The 23939-nt window shown below is 46.9% G+C and overlaps 1 protein-coding gene across 1 annotated transcript in view; it reads right to left on the reverse strand.

Annotated features, from left to right (window-relative positions):
• Cplx1 (complexin 1) overlaps positions 1–12241 on the reverse strand; it is a 30811-nt gene extending 18570 nt beyond the window's left edge. Inside the window, exons 1-2 of the mRNA XM_021210788.2 lie at positions 12108–12241; positions 10722–10824 (exon numbers count right to left, since the gene is read on the reverse strand). Of these exons, the coding sequence (XP_021066447.1) occupies positions 10722–10752 (31 nt within the window). The 5' untranslated portion in view covers positions 10753–10824; positions 12108–12241. The remainder of the gene's footprint in view (positions 1–10721; positions 10825–12107) is intronic.
• Positions 12242–23939: the final 11698 nt, after the last annotated feature.

The raw sequence follows: 23939 nt of genomic DNA on the forward strand, positions 1-23939 counted from the left end.
CCCTGAAAGAAGAGCCCTTACTTCAGATCCATCACTCAGCCACATAGGTTCTGACAGAACCATAGTTCCATCAAGGTTTAGAAACATACCAGCCAGCTCACTACACATAACCAAAAGGAAGTTCAGAGTCTCACACAGTCTGTGAACCAGATTCCAGTCAGAAGGACATCAACTTGAAGTATCCAATTAGATCAGAAAGTACTAAATGTATGTTAGAGACACAGCAAGACAGGGAAACCAAATACAATATTGCGTAAGCCTGTGAGCAGCAACCAGAGGCTTCCCTGCTGTGTTCATTAACTGTACCAACTAGGTGCTACCCTTAAGCAAATGTGAGGTGACCCACACTCCAGAGTTCTTGGAACTTAAAGGGGCAAGTACAGATGATAAAAACTGAGCTGAAGGGGTAGAAGATAAATTTTTGGAACTAAGAATAAAAGTTACAGTGACAAACAACAACAACAAAAACAGAAGAAAACAGAGTGGAGCTCAGGGATGAGTTTTTAGTGACAGAGAAGGAAAAGGAAGAGAACAAAGAAGCATCAGGAAAGTATTTCCAGGAACTGAACATCATACTAGCTGGATGAATGAAACAAGACCCATAGCAAGTGCTTAACACTGAGAAATTCCTGGTACGGAGATCAGAATGGGAACCCTAATGCCTATGCAGCATGCTGGAAGCAGATAGGTTCTGACTTCACCTAAGATCTCATAAGCTGGAACAACAACAACAACAACAACTACCTTCAAGTGTATTTGGGAAATTCATTTAAATCTGTAATTTTATACCCAGCCCAACTGCCTCTAATGAGGGAGGACAAAGACACCTGTTCACCTCCTCACAGCATTCTCAGAAAGATCCCTATTGAGTAGTTGTCTAGAAATCTACCAGCTCAGAGAGAAGGCTACAAGGAGAGAAACATGCCTAACAGTGTGTCTGCATGGTCACCCACATGAACACATGGTACAGAGGGCTACTGTCTGGAGAGGAAGAGATCGAGTGAAAATAAGAGTCATATTAACCACAGAACAAGAAAAAGGCTTTGTAAGAAATGAACACAGCCCTAGTTAGCTCCTCACTGAACAACGCTTACAGTGTGCGAGACAGGCATGAGTTATGAGGATGACACTTGGGAGCATAGTGGCATATGTTGTAAGGTGCCAGAAGTGACACCTGATCCAGGTAGGCATCTACTTAGGGATGTGTGAGGAGGCCTGCAGACACCTCCCAAGAAGGTAGATGCAGAAATAGAAAGTAACACTGTCTCCTCTGGTTAGTCAGTTGTCACTGACTTCATAGGTCGTGAATCTAAAGGGCACTGGATTAGAGAGGCTGTTGACTCAATGCACTGCCCTGTGCCCCCAGGCCTTTGTTAGGAAAGGTGGGGAGGAGGTGGGAAAATGTACATATACTGCTTCTAAAACTGGAAGCTTAGGCTACACTCATTCTATATCTCATCACCAAGTTGAGTATTAACCCAAGCCAGCCTACCACGCAGAGTTCCTGAATATTCACCATTCACAGCTGAATAGGTGCTTCCAGAAGGCAAGTGAGTCCAGACTCATGTGTTGGGAGTGGTGACCACTGAGACCAGAGTCCTATCATTGACCTTCTCAGACTTCAGCACCTACTTGTTTATTTGTATCTTTTGTAGGTGGTAGAAACATGAGTCAGCAGTTAGAATCATAGGTGGCTCTTGCACAGGACCTGGTTTCAGTTCCTAGCACCCACATGGTAGCTCACAACTATCTATAATTTTAGTTCCAGAGGATCTAATGCTCTCTTCTGGCCTCCATGGGACACGTGCACACGTGGTGCACATACATACATGAAGGTAAAACACTCATACACATAAAATGAAATAAATATTTTAAAAGGTATTATGCAGTATCTTTTATGACATAAACCAGAAAACAGGAAATGGGGGGTAAATCTGTTGAGGTCCATTCCTTAACCCTTTGTTTCCATGTTCATGGTGGGATGACTATTTAAAACCACAGTGGCTACGGAAGCCATTCTCTCTGGCTGGGTATGGACCTGTGACTCTCACACACTGTTGGCAATAAATCAGCAGTAATGGAACTCTGCAGGGCTCTTGCCAGTGGAGATGGATCTACAAGAATGCCATTTCATTTTCATAGTTGCCTGTAATGTTTTTCTGTTACCCTATACTATTTTAATAAGAAAATATAATTTCATTTTAAGAGACAAACTTATTGGCTGTGTGTAGTGGTGTATGCCTTTAACCCCAGCACTTGGGAGGCAGATGCCTATGAGTTCAAGGCCAGCCTGACTTAAGTAGTGAGTCCTAGGCCAGCCAAGATTACATAGTGAGACCTTATCTTAAAAACAAACAAACAACAACAACAACCAAAAACCAAACCAAAGCAAAGCAAATTTAAAGAAATAAATTTATAAGTATCACAAAAGCCAATGTGACCATCAAAATACTTGTATATGAGAAAAAACAATGTTAGCTCAACCCTCTACATCTAGCTAAAAAGAGACCTACAAAATAGGAGGAGATCAGAAAGCATGAAAATACACAGGAAAGTCCAGCATCTGGGAAGTGGATGCAGAAGGATCTTGAGCTAGGCCAACTAGGCCTACTACATCATAATGACAACCCTCCTTTTGCGGGTAGGATAGTTAGGGGAGTAAGTGGTGAAGATTTTGAACATGATGTAATCATTATGTTCTATGTACACGTGTGGCACATAGTACATGATGTACCTGTAAATAAGCAAAATTACTGTGTTAAATAAAGTATATTTTTAAAAGTACATAGAACCTTTAAAGTTGCCTTGGCAAAGTCTTGACCATTTCTGACTTAAGCAGTTGGGGTTGAATTAATGGTATTTTTTTTATTTTTAAACATTATCTCTGTTCATGGCTCTTGTTAACTGGGAACCTGGTATGTAGACCAGGCAGGTCTCCAACTCAGAGATCTACTGGCCTCTCTGCCTCTCAAATACTGGGATTAAAGATGTGCTACTACACCCAGCTTTTTTGTTTTGATATTTATTTATTTATTATCTGTTTATTTAGTGTATATATATATATGTGTGTGTGTGTGTGTGTGTGTGTGTGTGTGTGTGTGTGTGTGTGTGTGTATTCCTAAATATAACCTGTTCAGTTTGTATGATGCTATGTTCTCAGGGCTGACCATTTGGTATTAGATAACCAGTTGGTGTGCTCTTCCCTGAAAAAGGCTATTTCTCCCAGTCTCTGCATTTCTTAGTTGCCTGAAAGGTTGAAGCCTGGCGATCTTTGCCCCATCTATTTCCTATTGTTGTCCTTGACTGGAGTTTTTCAAATAAAGCCACAGGAATGACAGTCCAGCCATACAATGGCATCTGATAAATACAAGAAAAGAAATCAAAGTAGAATTCTAGGCAAAAGCTAGAGAGTGTTTGGCATGATTTTATATTATCCATTGGAGTTTTAAAAATTAAGAAGAGACACCTTGTGCTGGTTTTAGTTTTTGTCAACTTAACATGAATTACTTACCTGGGAAGCAAGAACTTCAGTTGAGGGGCTGCTTCAATCAGGCTGAAGTAAGTCTGTCTGTCTGTCTGTATAGGCATTTTCTTGATTAATGGCTGATACAGGAGGGCTGAAGAAGGTACTGTGGGTTATGACAACCCTGACCAGAGAGATGGTACTGGGTTTTATTAGAAAACAAGCTGAGCAAGCCATGGAGAGCAAGCTGGTAAGCGGGGTCTCTCCTTCGAGCCTCCGAGTTCCTGCTTGAGTTCCTGTCCTGATTTCCCTTAATGCTGGACTATAAACTTAATCTGAAATAAACCCTTTCCTCTCTAAGCTGTTTTTAGTCATTGTGTTTATCACAGTGACAGAAACCAAATCAGGAGAGTCATTTATCTCCATATTCTAACTACCTCAAGCTGAGGATGCTATATACTAGGTGTCCCCTCTGCCTCTAGCCACTGCAATTCCTGATGAGTCCCAACCAACAGTTCAGCCCCCCCTTTCTCTTGACTTCTTTCTGGGAGTATCCATTCATCTGACACACTTGTCCTCACTCCCATGGAGTGTAGAGGAGGTAGCACATTCTGTACCTGGGAAGCTAGAACTCTTTATCCTTTCTGGTCAAGGAATAAACTTCTAGAGACAAGACTCCACAGTATGTTGCCTGAGATGTTTGCCGAACACATGTCTCCAACTCTCACCTCCCAGTCCACTGGGGATGTGTAGCATTTTGATGTCACAGAAAGTTGGCTTTCTGCTTATTCTTGTTTGTGTAGACCCATTCCATGTCTTTCTTGAGTACTGAAGCCCCTAATCCCACCATGCCATGTCTTTAACTCAGAGAGGCAAAAAGATCCTGGAAAGGTATCTATGACCCAGATTTTCCCTTGACCTGGTCACATAGTTGACCTGGTTCTTTATGGCTCTGCTTTGGGAAGCAGATTCAGAGTCCTCCAAGGGCCAGTTTTCATTCTAGATCTATTCCAGTCTGTGTTGTGGAAGCCAGAATCTATGCCTCATGTCCTGGGCTAGCTAGAATAAACATACTAACTCAGTCTCTGCAGATTTTGGACCGGAGACATCAAAGACTGCTCCTTTGCCCAATTCACTTTGTGGTTCTACAAGCCTTTATATACTGACTGGAACACAAATGGTTGCCTTACTGGCCATATCCTTTGGGGAGGCTGGGGAGGCCTTCTATAGGTACTGCCATCCTTTCCTATATGGACCAAAGTGTCAAGCAGACAACCGTATCTCAGCTTGGCTTTTAGGAAAGGACAAAAAGAGAGGAAACAGAAGTTAGATGAAGTCACCAATTAGTAAATTCAAAGAGTCAGGCTCTGTGACAGATGGCCCAGCCGCTAGTCTTGAATGTGATTGTAATCCCGGCCCTCTGCTTAGTCAGTCATTCTGCCAGTCACTAGGACTGATCCAGTCCATTGCCTCTTTCATGTGCTCTCCCCAACAACCAACCTCAAAGGACTGGAAATGACAGCACTGTTGTTCTCTTCTGAGGGAGACAACAGACAGGAATAGAGAAGTAGGACCCGAGGAAGGGGCTTGGGAGACCCTCCATCCAGCTGAGCAGCCAGATCCTGGCATTTCCATTAGGTGCAGCCACCTCAGAAATGTCAATCTGAGAGAAAGACCAAGAACAGCTGTTGCAGACAGCAGGGCTACAGCCTTCCTCAGAGCCTGCCTGACTAGTCCTCCACCTCTGGGTCTACCAACAGACACCAACTCCCAGCAGCAATACCCAGCAAAAGTACCCAACACTGAGCACCAGCTGAGTGCCTCTGACCTCAGAGTCTACCTCTCTTCCCATAGAACCATGAACTGCTGAGCTAATGGCTCTGCAAAAATGAAATATGAGGCTCCACAATCTTAGAGATAGAGAACTGTGACTGTCCTAATTCAGGGGATAGGAAGAGTGGCCTAGCAGTGCTACTGGTATTATTTAGATCACTGACTGATAAATGAGGATAACACTAGGAAACTAAATTATGTGGAGCAAAAGCACTTTGGGATGGCTATGGAGATCTGGTGAAACCAAACAGGTACTTTACTATTCCCCAGCCAGAGTTTCCTTCCTCTGGAGAGCTTTCAGGCACACAGGCATCTCAAAGAAGTCCTTGGCTAATAGTGGGAAATCTCTGACCATGGGGTTTTGCAGAGCAGGGTTTTTACTCCTTTCTCCCACCTTATGGAAGTAGACAGAAGGGAGCCAGAGAAGAGGTGGGAGAGGAGCTGGGCAGGAGCCCGCAAAGCTGCCTCTTCTCTCTTGATGTCATTTCCAGTTTGGGTTGGGCTTTGCCAGGCTAGTTAGCATCAGGCTTCTGAGAACTAGTGACCATTAGGGCTGTGAAACTTACCGGAGGAGTCCCAGCCAAGATCTTTTGCCAACCAACAGGTCAGAACGTGAATGACAATCAGTGAAGTGCTCAGCACGCTCTTCAATGCCAGCCAGGACTAAGGCATTTGAAGTTGATCTGCAGCCTAATCAACCCGGAGTATCCTCTCCCGGGGAAGAGCTGCCTTTCAAGCTTTAGGGAGAGAAGCTGTTTCCCTCAAGTGTCCTTCTAGCCATTGAGAGTTATGGGGCACAAGTTGGATCTGCTGCCATGCATTGCACTAGTGTCTTCTGAGTGCACAGGAGTGTGGGTATTTAGTCCTGAAGTGTTTGCTAGCTGCCTGCTCTACTGGGTAAGTCAGGCAATGTGCAATCCTTATCTATGAAGAGCTCATGGTTAGCAGGCCTGGCATCAAAACTGCCCAGACAAGCACTGAGAGCTATCCACTCAATCCCTGCCCTGGCATAGAGTCTATGTGTCTACACTGGCCCTTATCTTTCTAGCTGCTTCAGCCCATGGTGCCTAGTGGAAATCTTCCACAAGACTGCACAGACACATCTGCTAATCAGATGAAAGGCTGTTGCTTAGTTTCTACCCAGAGTAGAGGAGTGATACCAGAATAGCAACAGCCACTTCAAACCTGAGGAGTAGGATAAGAATGGATGTGCAAAAAGACAAAGGTAGGATCATAATTCTTCTCCATGCCAACCCTAGCCACTTTCCTTCTGGCACTCTGGTACTTTATCATGAGACACTTTTCCAGAACTTCATCTGCAGCCAAGCTCAGTGGCAACCCATTATCCCCTTCCTTTCAGGACAGGAAGCCTTGAGTCTCTACCCGTGCCCCACACCACCAAGACCAGCAATAGCCTGGGGAACTCGATGCATAGAGCTGCTGAGACCAGACCCTGGCAAAAGCAGGGAGAATGGGAATGAGGGGAGTTAACTCCACCTAGAACCTCAGGGTGCCAGGCCCAGAGTGGGTTACCATGGGATACTATCCACACTAAGTCACCCCAGGTCACTGGAGCTGCCCAAGCAGAAGAGCTATGTGAGAGGCCTGGCTGTCTTGGAACACATAATGAATGAGGATATGCTACGAGTCTCTTGAGACCATCCACGTACTTATTGTACCCTAAGCCTTTGCATATTTCTTTTCTGAGAACAGAACATGGTACTGGTACATAGGATGTCATATTGAGAATAATGTAAGAACAAGCAACAATTTGAATTATTAGGACCAAAATAGCCACTTCTACCTAATTCAGCTGATAAGAGCACACCATATCTTGCCCAATCTTCTCCAAGAATTATTATAAACCTGGGCTATTTGCTGTTTCCTACAATAAGTATTCTAGGGGATCTTGAATCACAGACTTGTACAGATATGGCTAGAGCACCTGGCTCCAGTTCCAGGGCACTCTGCTGCAAGAAGAGTTTCCAGTTTCCAAGATAGTTGACAGCAGGGATGCTGACCACTGTCTCCTTCCTTCAGTGACTGAGCACTGGTATTGGTTCATTTAGGATTGGAGTAATTTAATAAGTTCTGGAGTGGTCCAAGGCCACAAGGACATTCTTTTGGTAAACAGGGGCCGTTATCTCCCATGATTTTACCCTAAGAGAATGTTCCTTCGATCCTACCTGGCTTGTACAGTTGTGCTGTTGCATGTGATGGGTTAAGAGTTTGGTGTCTGCTTGCAGGAAGAAAAAAAGATGAAGGGCAGCTGGCTGTTTCCTGATAAGATATCAAGCCAAAGCCACTACTGTCTAAACCATGCCCCAAAGGCCTGCCTGTAGAATGGTTTGTGAGCCATGAAACAGGGTATAAGAGCAAAGGACATTGAGGGAAGGGGTGGTAAAGGGCAAAGAACAGTAGGGTCTGCAGCAGTGGCTCAACCTCCAGACCTGAGATGCAGGCGTAGCACTTCCTGGCACGTCAGTGGTTACTGAGCAAAGAAAAGTGCTATGGTGATCCTGTCTTAATAAGGCCTGGCTCAGAAGAGAGACCATACCATGCAATTAGTAGCTTCAGGTGCAAGAATCCCAGGGACCAATGTCTGGTGTCAGCCTGGACAGGGACAGTGGTACAGCGATCACAAGGAGTCTGGGGGATCATGGCTAGGCAGAACAAGTGAAATGAGAGGGGTGGGAGAAACTGAGAGAGAAAGCTATACTGCTGAGACATGATGGTGGGCATTTGTAATAGACAAAACAGTTGATCCAAAAAATGGGTCCTCACATTGGCCAGTTCCTCTTCAATAACACTATCCAGGCTTGCTCAGCTCTGCATAAGCCACACCCTGGGCACTTGTCCACCTGGCCCAAGCCAAGGCATCAGACCTTCATCTTAAATCTTCCTTTTCTCATGCAATGGGGGCTCTGAAGTATCCTGTCCTGATCCAAAGTTACCTCATGATCCACAGAGAAAATGCAACAAATGCCACTAGAACAGAGAACTGCTAGGAAACAGCAGAACTGGGGCCTGACAGAACCCCACTGGTCCACTGAACTTGTCCACACAACAGAATCCGGGTGTCTACATAGCATCTACAGGAACTGAAATTACCTAGAACTTTGCAACATGACTCATTGTTCCATGGTGTTCACATACAAGTCTTGGTCTCTCTGAGCCTCATCTCTAGGATGCCACTGTGGCCCAGGCCACAGGGAATAGAGAATTCTGGTAATGTGCTGCATGCCTGGCATGAGGCTTCAAAGTGGGGGGCTGCTGCTCCTGACAGGCATGGTGCCAGAACAGCCAGGCAAAGACAAAAGCATGTACCACACCCACATCTAGCCAGATTCCAGACCTACCCCTCTTTGATCTAGAGTCTTGTGAAGCAACAGATCACAAGTTCCTGAACCTACGACCATAAGTTGAGATGGCCCAATGAAAGAGCCACGCATATGCTTCTGGGCTATTATTTTCTTTCCTATCACCTTTCTCTGGGCTTGATCCATATCTTAGGGTTTCTGTTGTCTTCTGACCCTTATCTGGGACTTATCCCTCTCTTCCAACCATCTCTGACTGGCTCCATTTTGCTCTGCTCACATACACCCTAAGACACCAAAGGTCAGGGAGGCAGAGGCAGGTAGATTTCTGAATTCGAGGCCAGCCTGGTCTACAAAGTGAGTTCCAGGACAGCCAGGGCTGTACAGAGAAACCCTGTCTTGAAAAATCAACCAACCAAACAAACAAACAAAAAAAGACACCAAAGGTCACACACACATGGAATTTGGGGTCCATGACAAGACTGCAAGTGGTGGATGAAAAGCCACTACAGTTCTACTCAGCATCGTGGAAGCTACATCCCTATCTCCATAAAATGAATGTAAATTGAATATAGGGTAGTTTGGATGGTGCTTCAGCCTAGTATGTGGCTACTACCCTGTAGCTTCTGTCTGCTGGTTACCACCCCACCCCGGCAGCTTTCACAGCATCCCAAGAAGCACGCCCCATTGCTGGTGCAGGAGAAACTTTGGGCTGACATGGAACAATGAGGGAATCCAGGCTGGCAATTACCCAGCTAATTTCAGCTATGTAGACAGCCAAATCAGAGATTTCGGTTTCTTTAAAAGCCCACCTCAGGGCCAGAATTAGCCACCAAATTAATTGTCTGTAGCAGCCTGGGACTTTCTGGGTATAACGCGGGTCTCTTCTGATACAGGATGCTGGCTTGTCCCTGAATCCTGTCCCGGTGATGTAATCATTATAATTAGATTCATCCTGAGTCTACCACAGTCGTGAACTCTCAGCAAGCACACTGGGTCTCCTTTTCATCACATATGAGTGAAGTCACAGACACCCTCTGGGAGATGCCTATTTCTGCAGACTCTTCTCTTTCCTGGCCCCAAGGCCCCCGCCAGCTTTCTCTCTGTGAGTGGTCCCCTTCCCTTTTCCATATCAGCAAAGGATGCCTAACGCATTCCAGCTCAGACCCACACCAGTCAAGGGGCTCCCCTGCAGGCCACAAGGACTCTTCAATAGTAAAGTTGGTGTGAACTCTCAGCACTGAGGAAGGTACACAAGGGTATTGGGGCACCCAGAGCAGGTAGCTCTGAACAAACATGAATTCCACCTAGGGTGATCTCAACCTCTACAGGCTTGAGCTGACCAAACTGCCCTGCTGAAACCTATTCCAGTCAGACAGGTACTAAACCTTCAGCTCACTATTTCAGCACCTCCTGGCCAAGAACTCAGTTCACTGTCCTCTACCAGCTTCTAGTCCTACTGTTGCTAGCTACAAAGATGGCTTTGGGCCAAGTGGGGACAGGACTCTTTTCAAACAGTGAGTGAGCTAGCTGCCCTCACTCAATGACATAAAGAGAGCTATATTTTCTCTGCAGAAGGGGACTTGGTTGCAAAGCTAGCCTTTCTTGTCCTTGTGAACAGAACTGTCTCTTACCTGGGAGCAACCCATAGCGTCCAATGCCACAGTTGGGATCACCCAAATCCTGTTTCCTAACTCAGTCCTGGTGCACAGTTTGTTCCCAGGACTGACAGAATGAGGGCTGCTCACAAGCCTCGTTAGAGTATCTGCTTTGATCAATGCTGCTTGGCTCTTGATTTGTCTCAGGATGACCAGTGGGTTGCACTGTACCATGGCATGGGGGCACAGGGCCACCTTACACAGCATGTCCTCCCCATATCTTATATTAAATCTCAGGGCTTGAGTCAAATGTACTGGGCTGGGGGACTGCCTTAGGCTTGTTCGGAGGGTAAGCAACCATCTGCAGAGCCTGTGCGTGCAGTCAGAAGTGGTCATGCAGCCATATGTTTTTGTGTCACTGCAGTGGTGGAGACATATCTCTCTGAGTATCAGGTGTCTGTGTATCCCTGGTGGCCCAAACCCATGCCCCCCTCCATGCCCACCTCCTACCTCCCAGGGCTTGTTTCATCACGAACTCCATGGTGATGGCTTGGTTCCTCAGGAGCCACTCCCAGGTCAGATTTCACATTCAAGTATGGTCAGGGTCTTCTGCCTAGAGAGAGTAGGTGGTCATAGGTACCCTGACCAACCTTTCCTGAGACCCTCATCTACTCCTTGCTTTCCTCTCCACTATCCTGAGAGTCTAGGAGAGGCTTTGTTCCCACACCCAGACCAGGACGGCAGGGTTCAGAACCCAGTCAAACCAACAGTCATCTTGCTGTTTCTGGGGTTCCTGAAGGAAGCTTTTAGCTGCCACTGCAGCTCACAACTTGGGGCCACAGTTACTGGAGACTGGCGCCAGCCTCCTCAAGCGGGGGTGGAGCCCAGGGGGCATTTGAAGGTCAATGCTCTGCTGTAGCACCCAGGTTCTGGCTGCTCGGCTTCCTTGGCAGTTTTGGAGCTGTGGGGCAGGGGTTCCTCTGGGGAAGAATTGGAGAGACAAGTCCATGAATGTTGTCCCTCAGGAAAGGTCCTTATGACTTCGGACTAGTCTCAACTATATCTGTCTCTAGAGAGACTCTGGAGGCCCACAGCAGAACTGGCCCTGGATGGAGTCCCCGTCTTCCAGTGGGAGGGGAAACAGATGACCCGCTCCTGCTTCTGCATGGGGTAGGGCAACCCAAGCCAGAATGCCCAGCGTGGACTAAAGTGCCAGTAGCGTTTAGAAAGGTGCTTTCTGTAATGCCAACAGCTGCAAAGACATCCCTCTTTGTAGGGTCTTTCCTATCAGGGAACCTGGTAGGTTAGGGATCCAGTGTTTCACAGGTTTCCCTCTGCGGAATGAGACCCGAATGGGTGCCAGGCAGGAAGAGTGTCCGAGAAGCTAGGGGTTCAGGGTTGCCTTTGCAGCAAAGCCAATTGCCTTCTAAACTTCTGTTTCCGGGGATCGGGGGATGGGGGCTCCACAGGGCCAGCTATAGAGAGGCTAGGACGCTGCAGAGATTCCAAGGCATCCCGTTCTCTCGCGGCCGCCGCACCCTTTGCTTTGCTGGGCGAGGTGCCCGACCGGAGCACGGCCTCAGGCCGGAGCGCGCCAGGGAAAAAAGAAAGAAAGAAAAAACAAAAAAACAAAAACAACAAAAAAAGATGCCTATGGGAAAGGGAATCAAGGGCCGCTTCAGCACCCCACGACGGACAGCGCCTTCCAGGCTGAGCAACCTTGGGTCTGAAAGGCAAGGAACCTAGAGTAGGGGAACCTAGGATATGGTTAGGAGACCCACGGCTAGAAAGCGGGGATTCGGGAAGGGAAGCCCAGGAGTCGGGAAGAAGACTGGGCTGGGAAGGGGAAAGGAGGGAGCCGGTTAAGGTCGGACTGGCTGCTAGGGCTCTGGTTACCTTTCAAGGTGGACGATCAACAGCAGCGCGCTCTCAGGCCGGCGGGGTCCATGTGGCGCTCTGTGCTGCTGCGGCGGCTGAAGGACACCGCGAGGAGGGCGCGTCACTCAGAGGCGCCCCCGCCCGCGTCCCGCATGACGAGGAGGGCGGGGCTCGGCGGAGGTGGGGGGGCAGCCGCGCCCCCGGTTCCCAGATCCTGGCCTGGCGCGCACGACAGCTGCATTAGGGTCCCCTCCTTGGCCTGGGCCACTCTCCACACTGGCTTGGAGACCCTCCTGAAGTCCTGCTGAAGCGCCCTCCTGAATCTCAGGGCGAACGCAGGGCTGGGGTCACCATCCCTAATCTACCAACCACGTTTGTTCCTGACCCGGTTGCTTTTCAATTTGCTGGCAGGGCGGGAGGAGGCGAGCACAGCCCGAGACCCCCGATCGAGCAAGATAGGCCCACACATCCAGGCTTCTCCGATGTGCAGAGCCGCCAAATGTGGTTTTGGTGGGATAGAAACCCCAGCCAGTCAGTCAGGGACACCTGAAGGTCACTGCGGACATGGATGGGCGGGGGCTCCTGGGAGACAGCCACAGCCCCGCCTCTAGGCCGCCCCTTCCCCGGCACCGGGATTTCAACTCTGCAGCTCCACTGCAGAACCCAGTGGCCACAAGGTTGGCCTGGCATCCCTGCACTTATCCTGGGGGGATTCTGTGAGGTAATCCACTCCGCAGAAGTCAGAGCATATCGGGACACCTAAGCTGTTTTTTGATTCTGGCTACCTAGGGGGTAATTCCTGACCCGCAGAGTCTAGTGCTGATGGCTATTGCTTTATCTGTTACTGTTCCTCCTGGCTGAGTCATTCCTAAGTATTAGGTTGTTCTTGACCTTCACCCAATTCAGTGAAACTTCTTGCCTAATGAGTATTCCTCCTTCACCAACATTCCAAAGCTGCCCCAGGGTGCTTGGTGGCTTGAATTCGAGGGGGTGGGAGGGTCCATCCCAGACTTGCTTTTATCAGTTTTTGTTCCTTTGACCTGGCACATTCAAAGGAGAAGAGACCAGGAACAGAGCTGGAGTGGAGACAGGAAGAGAAAGTGTTAAGCTCCACACCTTCTGCCCTGACTTCAGCCTGGGGCCTTGGAGTTAGGGATACTGTCCGATCCCATCAGTGAAGTGCCTGCGCTGCACATAGGCTTATGCCTAGGAGGAGGGGATCTTTCAGGAAGTCGGGCATGACTCACACCAGACACAGAAGAGTTAAGTCTCCCAGTGCCCTTCCTACCGGCACTGTCTATCTCAGTTCTCCCATCACACTCCTGGTAAGGTTAGTTGATGCCTCGAGCCTTGTTCAGGCCCAGGACTGATGCCCTGTAGAATGGGGTCACCTGCACGCAGATGTGCCCAATCTGGCTCATTCTGTGTTTTTGAAGTCTATAGTAGCTAGCAAAAGCAAGGGCTACAGCAAGACAAGACTCATTACTTCTCACTGGCTTTTCTTCTCCCCACCACGCCACTAGATGAACCTCACCTTCCTGCAGCAATCCCATAGAAGACCCTGGGTTGACCTCTTGAGGCAAAGCAGGCCAACCTAATCCATTCATAGTCCTGAGCCAGCTGAGGTTACTAGAGGCAAAGGACCTAGTGGGCTCCACTTCTATGTCCTCTGTTTGTCTCTGGCTGTCTCTGCCTTCCTGTCTGCCTTTGTGTCTCTATCGTCTCTATATCTGCTGTTCTTGTTTTGTCTCGGTGTATCTCTCTTTGTTTCTCTGTCCTAGCTTTTCCCCCTCCTGTATGGGTGTTTTGTCTGCATGTCTGTGTACCACATGTGCATCTGGTGCCCACAGCATCCAGGAAAGAGTGTTGGATCCCCTGGGACTGGAGTTACAGGGAGTTGTGAGTTACCACGTGGGCACTAGAAATCAAATCTGGGTTCTCTGAAAGTTCAGCCAGTGATCTTAGCTATCGAATCATCTCTCCAGTCCCCTAGTTTAATTTTGTATATGTGTTGTTTTGGTATTTATTTATTTTTATTTATTTATTGTTGTTTTCAAAGAGGTTCTCATGTGTTGCAGGCTGGTTTTGGTATATAGGCAGTGATGACCTTTATATTTGACCTTTACACTCCTGTCATCACCTTCCAAGTCCTAAGAGTACCCAGTACAATGCCATTCCTAGACTCTGCTGAGGGAAGCAGGCAAGGATAGTGACAGTCTCAAGGTTGAGTGAGAGAACACTGGGAGGTGATTGCTCGGGCTTGAGAAATCTTTCAGGGCAGTGCTACTCTAGGGAGAAGGCTCCATAACTGCCTGCCAAGCTGAGGTGTGGACCATAACTAAGTCTGGCTTTGACAAGCATTCTAGACCTCTGAACCTATAATACAAAGAGGCAACACGGCAAAAGGCCTCTGCCTAACTGACCGGCCATCTGGAGTAGACAAGGCATCCTTAAAGCAAGTTGACCTGGCTGGCCTCAAACTCACAGAGTCTGAGATCACAAACTCAGCAGAGATTCTTCTGTTTCTACCTCTCAACTGTTGGGAATTAAAGGGATGCACTATCCGTTCCTGATAGCTTCATTACTATTTTAATATTCTTGTTTGAGATATCTCTATATAAATGGAATTTCGGGGTGTGTGTGAAGAGATGGCTCAGCAGATAAGAGAGCTTGCTGTTCTTACAGATGATCCAGGTTCAGTCTACAGACTTCAAGCTGTACAAAGGATCCCAAGAACCTAGTGAAAAAGACTGGTTTGCTGAAGATCCAAGAAGTGAGAGTTCCAGGATCCAGAGGACTTGTGTACTAGGACATACAGGAGGCAGACAGTGATAGGAAAAGGTGAAAATGGATCAATGAACAAGTGATGTAGACATCATGGAGGAGCCAACAACCAGAGGTCAGCTCTGGACACCATATGCACTTGTTTACAGATAAACACTGGCTGAGGGGCCTGGGACAGAGAAAGGACACCTTACTCATCTGTCTCTTTTGCAGGTGCTTCAGAGGCTCCATTACCAGAAAGCACAGAATGTGAGGTCTGAGAGGGCCTCCTAAGGTTGACAGAAAACCCCTCTGAAGGGTCGTCTATCAGGCCCAAGCATTGCTAACATAGCACTGGCAGGCCTTGTCCTTTTCCCTTCCCTCTTCCTTGCTAAACTGTTAGATTACATTCCTAAACTAGTTCTCAAGGTCTCTTCCCTTATTTGGCCACTTCCTTATGCCTGTCTAAAACTCCACAGTTCAGCAATCAACATTCATATTTTGGCTATACTGGTTAACTGGTCCAATCAGGTCTTACCAACTCATCCTAACACACTTTTTCTTTGTCCCCTTAAAAACCCATTCCTACAGAAATGCCTGCTGTCTTATTCCTAACCAGAGGAAGTCTACCTCGCCCCCCACATCTCCAGGGTAATACATTTTTGTGCTGAGAACTTGTTGTCTGGGTATGTTTGTACAGACTCTGAGGGTACAGAGCACCCTCCACTTTGATTCCTGGGCAATGTAGGTTGCTCCAGAGGATGGTAAGGACAGGCTTCTCTGCTCTAGCCCCACTCTGGTCTCTCTGGAAATCTCTACAAAGCCCCCTTTAAGGAGGCTATCCAGCTGCCTATGCAGGTTCTGAGAGGCAGGTGCCCCCCCTGCTCTGGGTCCAGAAAGGATCCCAGAAGAACTTTTAGGGTTCTTGGAGTCTTCAGTTCTGGTGTGGGGCCTAGCAGCAGGGGACTATGGGGGTATCTTTGTCAACTGACTGATCTTCTTCAAGGCATTGGTCCAGGAACTTCAAACAAAATTAATAATTCAGCGCCCTGAATAATGCAGACCTAGGGTGGGTGCACCATCTGTGAATATATTTCATGCTGGGTCCTGTGATTATTTAAAAGAGCAACACGTGAGACACAAGATGGAGAATTGCAGTTGCTTACCTGGCTGGGCAGCAGGTAGGGCTATATAGGTGGAGGGGATTTCAGGTAGAGAAATATATTCTGCCTCATTGATTTCCATGGGCCTCCTGCTCCTGCTGCCCAGCCAGTGGCTGGCTAACAAAACCCAGCCTCTGGGTCCTAGATGGCTAGATGTCTATGTCTGGGAATTTGTCCTCTGATATCCTAGAATCAGAAGTAGGGAAGCTGCCCTCACTGGTGGTCAGCAATCCTACACTGGGTTCTACTATTACCAAATCATATACTTTTGAAACTAACATTAAGAAGCATGGTAGCTGCCACCAAGGTCTTGACTCAACCTTGCTCAGACCCAGAGCCTAGTCAGAGAGGCTTGAGACTCCTTCCTCTCCAGACACAGAGGGAGAACCTAGTCAGCGGTCAGAAGGACCTCAAGCTGGCTGGTGTCCTGAAGCACCTCAAGTTTCTCTGCAGGTGTGTGGTGGCCTCGGTACTCTGGCACTCAACACCAGTCGTTACTTCTTCTGACCTGAGAAGCTTTAAGCTGTATTCTAGAGGCCTCCAAGGACATGGTTCTAGAGGCCTCCTTACACCCTTTAAGAAGCTTGACCTTCCCTTCACCAACCCTGTATTGTCAGCTCAGTCAGAGTACACAGACAGTTTACACAAGAGCTACTTCTGCCCCTAGACAATTCAGACCTAGAGATATAACTGAGTGGTTGCCTGAAGATGTCAGTGTTGGAGAAACTAAAGCTGGATGGATCCAGGCAGCCCCAAGTCTTCTAATGCCATGGAGTCCTGGAACAGCCAGCAAAGTTTAGCATGACCTGTACCACATCCCACTCCCCTTCTGCTCCTTGAGACCTGAACCCCAGTCCCAGGAAGATGCTGGGCTAAAACAGGATTAAGAGGGAGAGACATGAACACATGTTGGTAGGGTAGGGAATCCTGGAGCGTCTGAGGCATGCTAAGGTTCCTTATTCACTGCTGAGATCTTATCCATTATAGCTAGGATACTTCTGGCCATACCCCGTGATTGTCACATCCCACAGGATGTGGGTTGGTCTGGGAGACCCTGGGAGAAGTCAGCAGTTGGTTATGGAGCCCTCTGTTTCTGGTGCTTCAGGCCAGTCCCATAAACATGCATATGGAGGGCAGGGTAGGAAGGGTTAACTAAACCTTTTTAGAAGACTGGTACTTCCTTCTGCTGCTTTTTCCTCAGGTAACACACAGATTGAGGTCATGCCACATGTGAGTATTTCTGGACTGTCACATAGCAGAGAAGCAGAGGGAGGAGCTATTTTGGCTCTGCAGCAGCAAGACCCTCCACAGCCTGCTGTGCTCAGATACTGGTGCTCTGGCTCAGCGCTGGTTATAAATGGATGCCTATGGGCATAGATCTTCTCCTGACTATTGGCCCTCATGTCCATGGGCGGAGGCATTGGTTTCTGGATCCAGGTCTTGTTGTATTGTATTTGGGGTGTGGCCAAGTCAAAGTAGGGATGGTTAGGAGGTATGGCAAAACAGCTTGGTTGGGCAAATGCAGAAGATGTCTTCCCCCAATAAAGGGAGGGTGCCCAGTGTTTCAGCCTTATCAACTCAGCAACTTTAAGTTAGCCAGGTGAGAGAGCTACATGACAGAAGCCAGAGAACAATATCACCCTGTGTTTCCTTGCTTTTTCCTCTTCCCATAAAGCTAGTTGGTGGCTGTCTCAGCATACCACTAATGCCACAGAAAAGAATTTCAATATGAAGCCTAGTTGGAGGAGTATTTTTCAGCATTAGCGATTAACCCTGGTGAGGTAATCACTCTACAAACTGAACTAGATCCCCAACCTATGGAGTTTGTTACGAGATTTCAACATAGACTGACTTTCTAGTAACTAGAATTTATAGAAAGGTGTTGAGGGAAAGAATATGCACCCAAGTGTATGTGTAGACTTCTTAAAAGAAAGGCATGTTCAAGTGTTTATCATTTCTATACAGATAGATGATTTTGATGGCATCTGAAGTTATCTTTAGGGGTGGCCAAGGAACCTTTTCTTTTTGTAAATGAAACCCTATGGCAGTTCCTGAGGTGCACTGGATGTGATCACAGCTACTAAAGTAAAAGTGTAAGTGACAAGAGTGGCTCGGGGAACTGTTTTTATTATAAACAAAGTTTATAGTCTTGTTTGGGAGATTTCCAAAAAACTGCAAGTTTATATCTGGGAAAGGATTAATGTTATACACTATATGCTTATGCCTTGAGCGTGGTTATTATGATTGTAATTTTATTATTATAATTGATGTGTATGTATGTATCTGCTTGTCTGTATGTGCACCCTGGAGGCCAGAAGAAGGCAGTAGATCTCCTGAAACTGGAGTTACAGGTGGTTGTGAGTTGACCCATTTAAGTGCTAGGAACTGAACCCAAGTCTTCTGCAAGAGCAGCAGTCACAGCACCTTCATTATCATTTTAATATTCTTGTTTGAGATATCTCTATATAAAAGGAATATTGGGGCTAGAGAGCTGTTTCAGCAGGTAAAAGAACTTTATGCTCTTACAAATGATCCAGGTTCAATTTCTGGTGCTCACATAGCAGCTGGAATTCTTGACTCTCATCTTGCAAGGATTTCAGATGGACACCAGGGTAAGGGGGCTTTTCCCTTTCTGTGTTTCCCTGTTTTCATCCTCTTCCCATCCTGCTTCACAGAGGTGCTTGTGAATCATAACCCTGGAGTAGATTGCTTGGGTCCTGCCTTTACTGGCAGGGCACCCTCCTGGATAGATGTAGAATAGTACCCACCTGTCTCCAAGGTCCCTCCGGGAACCTTGGAGGATCCAATAAGGTGAAGGAGAAACTACCCAACACCAGCCTGCCTACCTTTTGCTTTCTTGTCCCGATCTACCCTATCCACCAGCAAGTGTGACTCAAACCTACCCATTCGGCCACTCGTTTATTCTTTCACTCACGGAGTCACACAATATATTTGTGACTTTCTCAAAATCAGTCTATCTTTTTCAGTTTATTCTAGCAATCTTTGGAAAGTAGAAAGGACATTCATGTGGTGAGGGCTTCATGTTACGTTTTACAGGGTGGGAGGTGAGAGGGACAAAGCAGAGGCTGAGCTCCTCCTGTGATGATAAGCTCACTCTGCCAGTATCACAGCACTGCCATATGGGTGTAAAGCCCCAGGATCCGAACACTTTCCTCCAAAACTTGCAATGAGTTTCCAGCCACAGACTTTGGGGGATGTTTCCAAGCTAGAGCGGGTACAGACGAAAAGGGGTCCAGGAACATTTCTGTGGGTCATATTCTTGTAAGAGATCAGACCAGAGGCAGGAGAATCTCAGGTCCTCCAGCAGGCGGGCTGGATTTACAACAAGTTCAAAGCACCCCTGGCCCTTGCTGCTGAGGGATGTCCACCTGTGCATCAGCTGCTGGGAAACATACTGGGCAAAGACTGTCTCAGGACATAAGAAACTTAATGTCTGAGATAGGTATTCCTGAGTTGGGGACTGGAGCTAAAGACAGGTCATTCATTCCTGCTGCCATGAAGCCATGCTGTCCGAGACTAGGCTGCTATGTCACATGATGGATTAAAGTGGGTTTCATTTTCTTTTGTTTGTTTTGTTCTGACAGGGTCTCTTGATGTGGTCCTGCCTGTCCTGTAACTCATTATGTAGAGCAGTCTGGCCTCAAACTCAGATCATTTTGCCTCCATCTCCCAAGGCATATATGGTGGTTTGAATAGGGAATGGACCAGGTATGCTCATATATTTGAATGTTTAGTCACCAGGGGGTGGCACTATTAGGGGGTGTGGTCTTATTGGAGGAAGTGTGTCACTGAAGGTGGGCTTTGAGGTTTTGGAAGCCCACTCCAGGTCCAGTGTCTCTCTCTTCCTGCTGTCTACTGATCCAGATGTAGGACTCTCAGCTCCTTCTTCAGAACCATGTCTGCCTGCATGTCCACTATGCTTTCCACCAAGACAATAAAGGACTAAACTGCTGAATGCAAGCAAGCACCAATTAAATGCTTTCTTTTTATAAGAATTGCTGTGGTCATGGGGTCTCTTTACAGCAACTGACTAAGATAGTATTTGCCACCTTGCAGTGGTGGGAGATATAGACTTTCCCAGAACTGTGCTGTAGGAGGAGGCAGGTGAGGTCTGGTATCCATAAGGAACTGTAGATCATCTGTCATGTGTGACAGGATCAAGGAGAGACCCTGGGCAGGGATCCTCAGTGTTTCCTCTAGGCAGGAGTACACAACTGGACCAGCACAACTCTAATGGTTGTAGGAATATTTCTCAAGAACTTCATCAGCCTCCCTAGGGATGGACTTAGGGAAGAGACTAACAGGGACCTTCCAGAAAGGACAATCATAACAAGTAAATCAGTGGGTGCAATGGAGAGAGTAGCAGTGTGACATTCATGCAGTGATAGGCAGGCAGCCTAGAGCTGCCTCACATCCATGGCTCAGAGGCAAAGGATGCTGAGAAGTCACTCTCTATGCAGCTCTCAAGTCTAAGCTAATGTTCAGCTCCCAAAGCCTGGGAGAGGACCTTGCAATATCAAGCTAGTGCGTGTCATAGCTCTCAGAAGCTCCAAGAGGAAAGAGACAGCTGGATGCATGTCTGATTTGACAATGCCTCAAAAGATGCAAAGAGCCATTTGAGTTGGCTGTATTGTGAGGGTCCTGAGTCATCTCTGCCCCTACAGAAATCCTTAGAGTGAATGGTAGCTGTTGGTAGGAGGTCCCACAATGAGTGGTTGGTGGAAGCCTCTAGAATATCATCCCATGCAAAGACAGTAAGTTAGAACCATAGTTCACTCTGATGAGGACAGCTGTGCAGTGAAGCCTTAAGGTAGGCCTAGGGGTTATGAGGATACTGAGGATACAGCAGGGTCATGCCCAGTTCAAAATAGTCCCAGAGATAGTGGTCCTCAGAAGAAGATAAAGCTTGATCCACCCTGCTTGCAGTTTCTCAAATCTGCCGAGGAGACTTCAAATAAAGGGGATTTCAGCAGGTAAGGAACACTAAACTGTAGCCTGAACTTACCCTGCAGGGAGTGTGTCTCCAGCCCATGTTGTGAAGCTTGGGAATCAGGTTTAAAGCCTGCAAAGAACCAGGGTAGGGAGTTGGGTAACTGACTCCTGCCCATGTCCCACACTGAATATCATAGTACCTGAGCCATCTGGCTCTAGGATTCCTTAGACTTATGAATCCATTTCATTACAGAGCATCATTGAAGACACTAAAACACATTGCTTCCCTTTCTGGGGACCAGGCTTTCCCTGGCCCTAATCCTGTTCAGTCATTTGTTCCCAGATCTACTTTGGGTATGAGGTGTTCCTTTCAGGTTTATGTATTGAGGCTTGTTTGCTAGCTGGCGTTGTTGACTCATTGGGATGCTAGCTTCATGAACAGATTAGTCCACTAAAGAGTTCATATTGGCTGGGGAGGTTAAGAGCACTGGCTGGCCGTGCGTGGTGGCACGTGCCTTTAATCCCAGCACTTGGGAGACAGAGGCAAGTAGATTTCTGAGTTCGAGGCCAACCTGGTCTACAGAGTGAGTCCCAGGACAGCCAGGACTACACAGAGAAACCCTGTCTCGAAAAAAACAAAACAAACAAACAAACAAAAAGCACTGGGTGCTCTTCCAGAGATCCTGAGTTCAATACCCAGAAACCACATAGTAGCTTACAACCATCTAAAATGAGTTCTGATGCCGTCTCCTGGCATGCAGGTGTACATGTAGATAGAGCCTTCATATACATAAAATAAATAAATAAATCTTTTAAAAAAAGAATTCACACTGAATGGTTATTAGTAGCCAGAATCTGGTTAGAGAAAGTCCTAGAAGTATATCCCCATCACCTCTTCCTTTTTGCTCTTTGCTTCCTAGCTGCCATGTGATGAGTAACTTTTCTCTGATTTGCCCTAATCCCATAGAATTCTGCCTCACCTCTGGCCCAAAGCAATAAAACCAGAATACCATGGACAGGAAGGAACCTCTAGGAAACTATCAAATTCTTTCTCTTTGGTTTTTCTCAGCTCTCTTGTCACAATGACTATCTTAGGGTGTTATTTCTGTGAAGAGACACCACAACCACGACAACTCTTGTAATAGAAAACATTTAATTGAAGCTGGCTTATAGTTTCAGAGGTTTAGTCCATTATCATCATGGCAGCATGCAGGCAGATGGAGAAGGAGCTGTGAGTTCTACATCTTGATCCGCAGACAGAAGGAGACTGTGTATCACACTTGGCATAGCTTGAGCATAGGAGACCTCAAAGCCTGCCCCCAACAGTGACATACTTCCTCCAAGGCCATACCTCTTCCAACAAAGCCATACCTCCTAATAATGCCACTCCCCATGGGCCATCCATTCAAACACATGAATCTACAGGGGACATACCTATTCAAACCACCACAGTGACTAATACAATCTGAATGAACACAGCTGGGAAGAGCACAGATGGGGAGGTTTCAGGTTCAGAGATACCCACTCAGGCATGGTATCTCAAGGACAGAGCTGGCTAGACTCAGTGGGTGGAAGGTAATGACACAGTCACTACCTGCATTAGAAAAAAAATAGAAATATTTTTCAATTATGCTTGCTAGCTTATTGTGACTCTTGGTGTATCCTTTTTTCAAAAAGAAATGACCTTGCTTTGATACTTTTACTTTGGGTGTTTCTTGTGCAAAACTGAGAATATTTGTTTCTAACACAAGGATTTCCCATAGGTTCTGGCTGGCACAAAGGTCTGTCTATCCAACTGTGTGGTTTCATGGAAAAGGGATCTGCCCTGGGAGGTACTCAGCAACTCATAAGGGAGAAAGAAGAAAAGACAGCAGGTCTTAATAATGACTGGAAACTTGAGAAAAGCAGTCAAAAGTAGATGTTCTGGGACAGTCCCCGAGACTGTGCATCCCTGTGCCACCCAAAGCCCCTCCTATCACTTGGACTTGTCTCCTTCACTGTGAACTAGAACTGAGTTCCTTGGGCTCCACTATACATACCCGTGTGTGTGCTTCCAGACTGATATGGCCAACCTTTCCTTTCCCTCTGCTCCTCTTTTCTCCTTTATTTTCCTTTCCCCTTCTTTTTACCCCCCTTTTTAAGGAGGGGTCTCAGAGCCAGAGATGGCTCAGTGATTAAAAGTACTGGCTACTCATCCAGAGGACCCAGGTTTGATTCCCAGTACTCACATGGTGGTTCACAACTGTCTGTAACTCTAGTCCTAGAGGATTGCACACCCTCTTCTGCCTTTTGTAGATACCAGGCTTGAACATGACACACATACCTTCATGCAGGCAAAACAATTATGCACATTTAAAAAAATAAGACAGGGTATATATGTACCCTATTTTCAGGCTGACCTGAAATGCTATGTAGAACCAGCTGTCCTCAAATTTACAATGTTCCTACAACTCTGAGTGCTGAGTTTACAACCCACCACATCCATCTTCTGAACTATTTTTCAAGTGGATGGTACTACTGTTTTAGGGCTCTGGTTGCTTTATATCCTTACCAGGTCTTATCAGTATCTTTATTTGCCTGTCCACAGATGTGAAACATCCCAGGCTGTCATTTGCTTTGAAGACCTTACTTTTGTTCATTGGCTCCACTGGCTTTCTCTCACACATCTTGGCCTTGCCTGTTGTCATGGTGACTGTTGTTTTCCTGGGACTTTTTTTTTTTTTTTAGTGTTTGATTGATTTCATAATTAGCTGTAGAGTATTTTTTGTCTTTAAGAATAATTCAAAATTCTCTTTCTCTCTTGCTCTTTTCTTCCCTTCTCACCCCTATACCAGAACTAGGGATTGGACTCTGTGCATGCTGAGCAAGTACTCTATCACTGTGTGACATACTCAGCTTTCTTTTGATCTTCTGAGACAGAGTCCTAGTTGCCCAGTTAGCCTTGAGTTTGCTTTGTTCCCTAAACTAGCCT

Source organism: Mus pahari, chromosome 13 (genome assembly GCF_900095145.1).
Source record: "Mus pahari chromosome 13, PAHARI_EIJ_v1.1, whole genome shotgun sequence".
In the NCBI taxonomy this organism is placed as follows: Eukaryota; Metazoa; Chordata; class Mammalia; order Rodentia; family Muridae; genus Mus; species Mus pahari.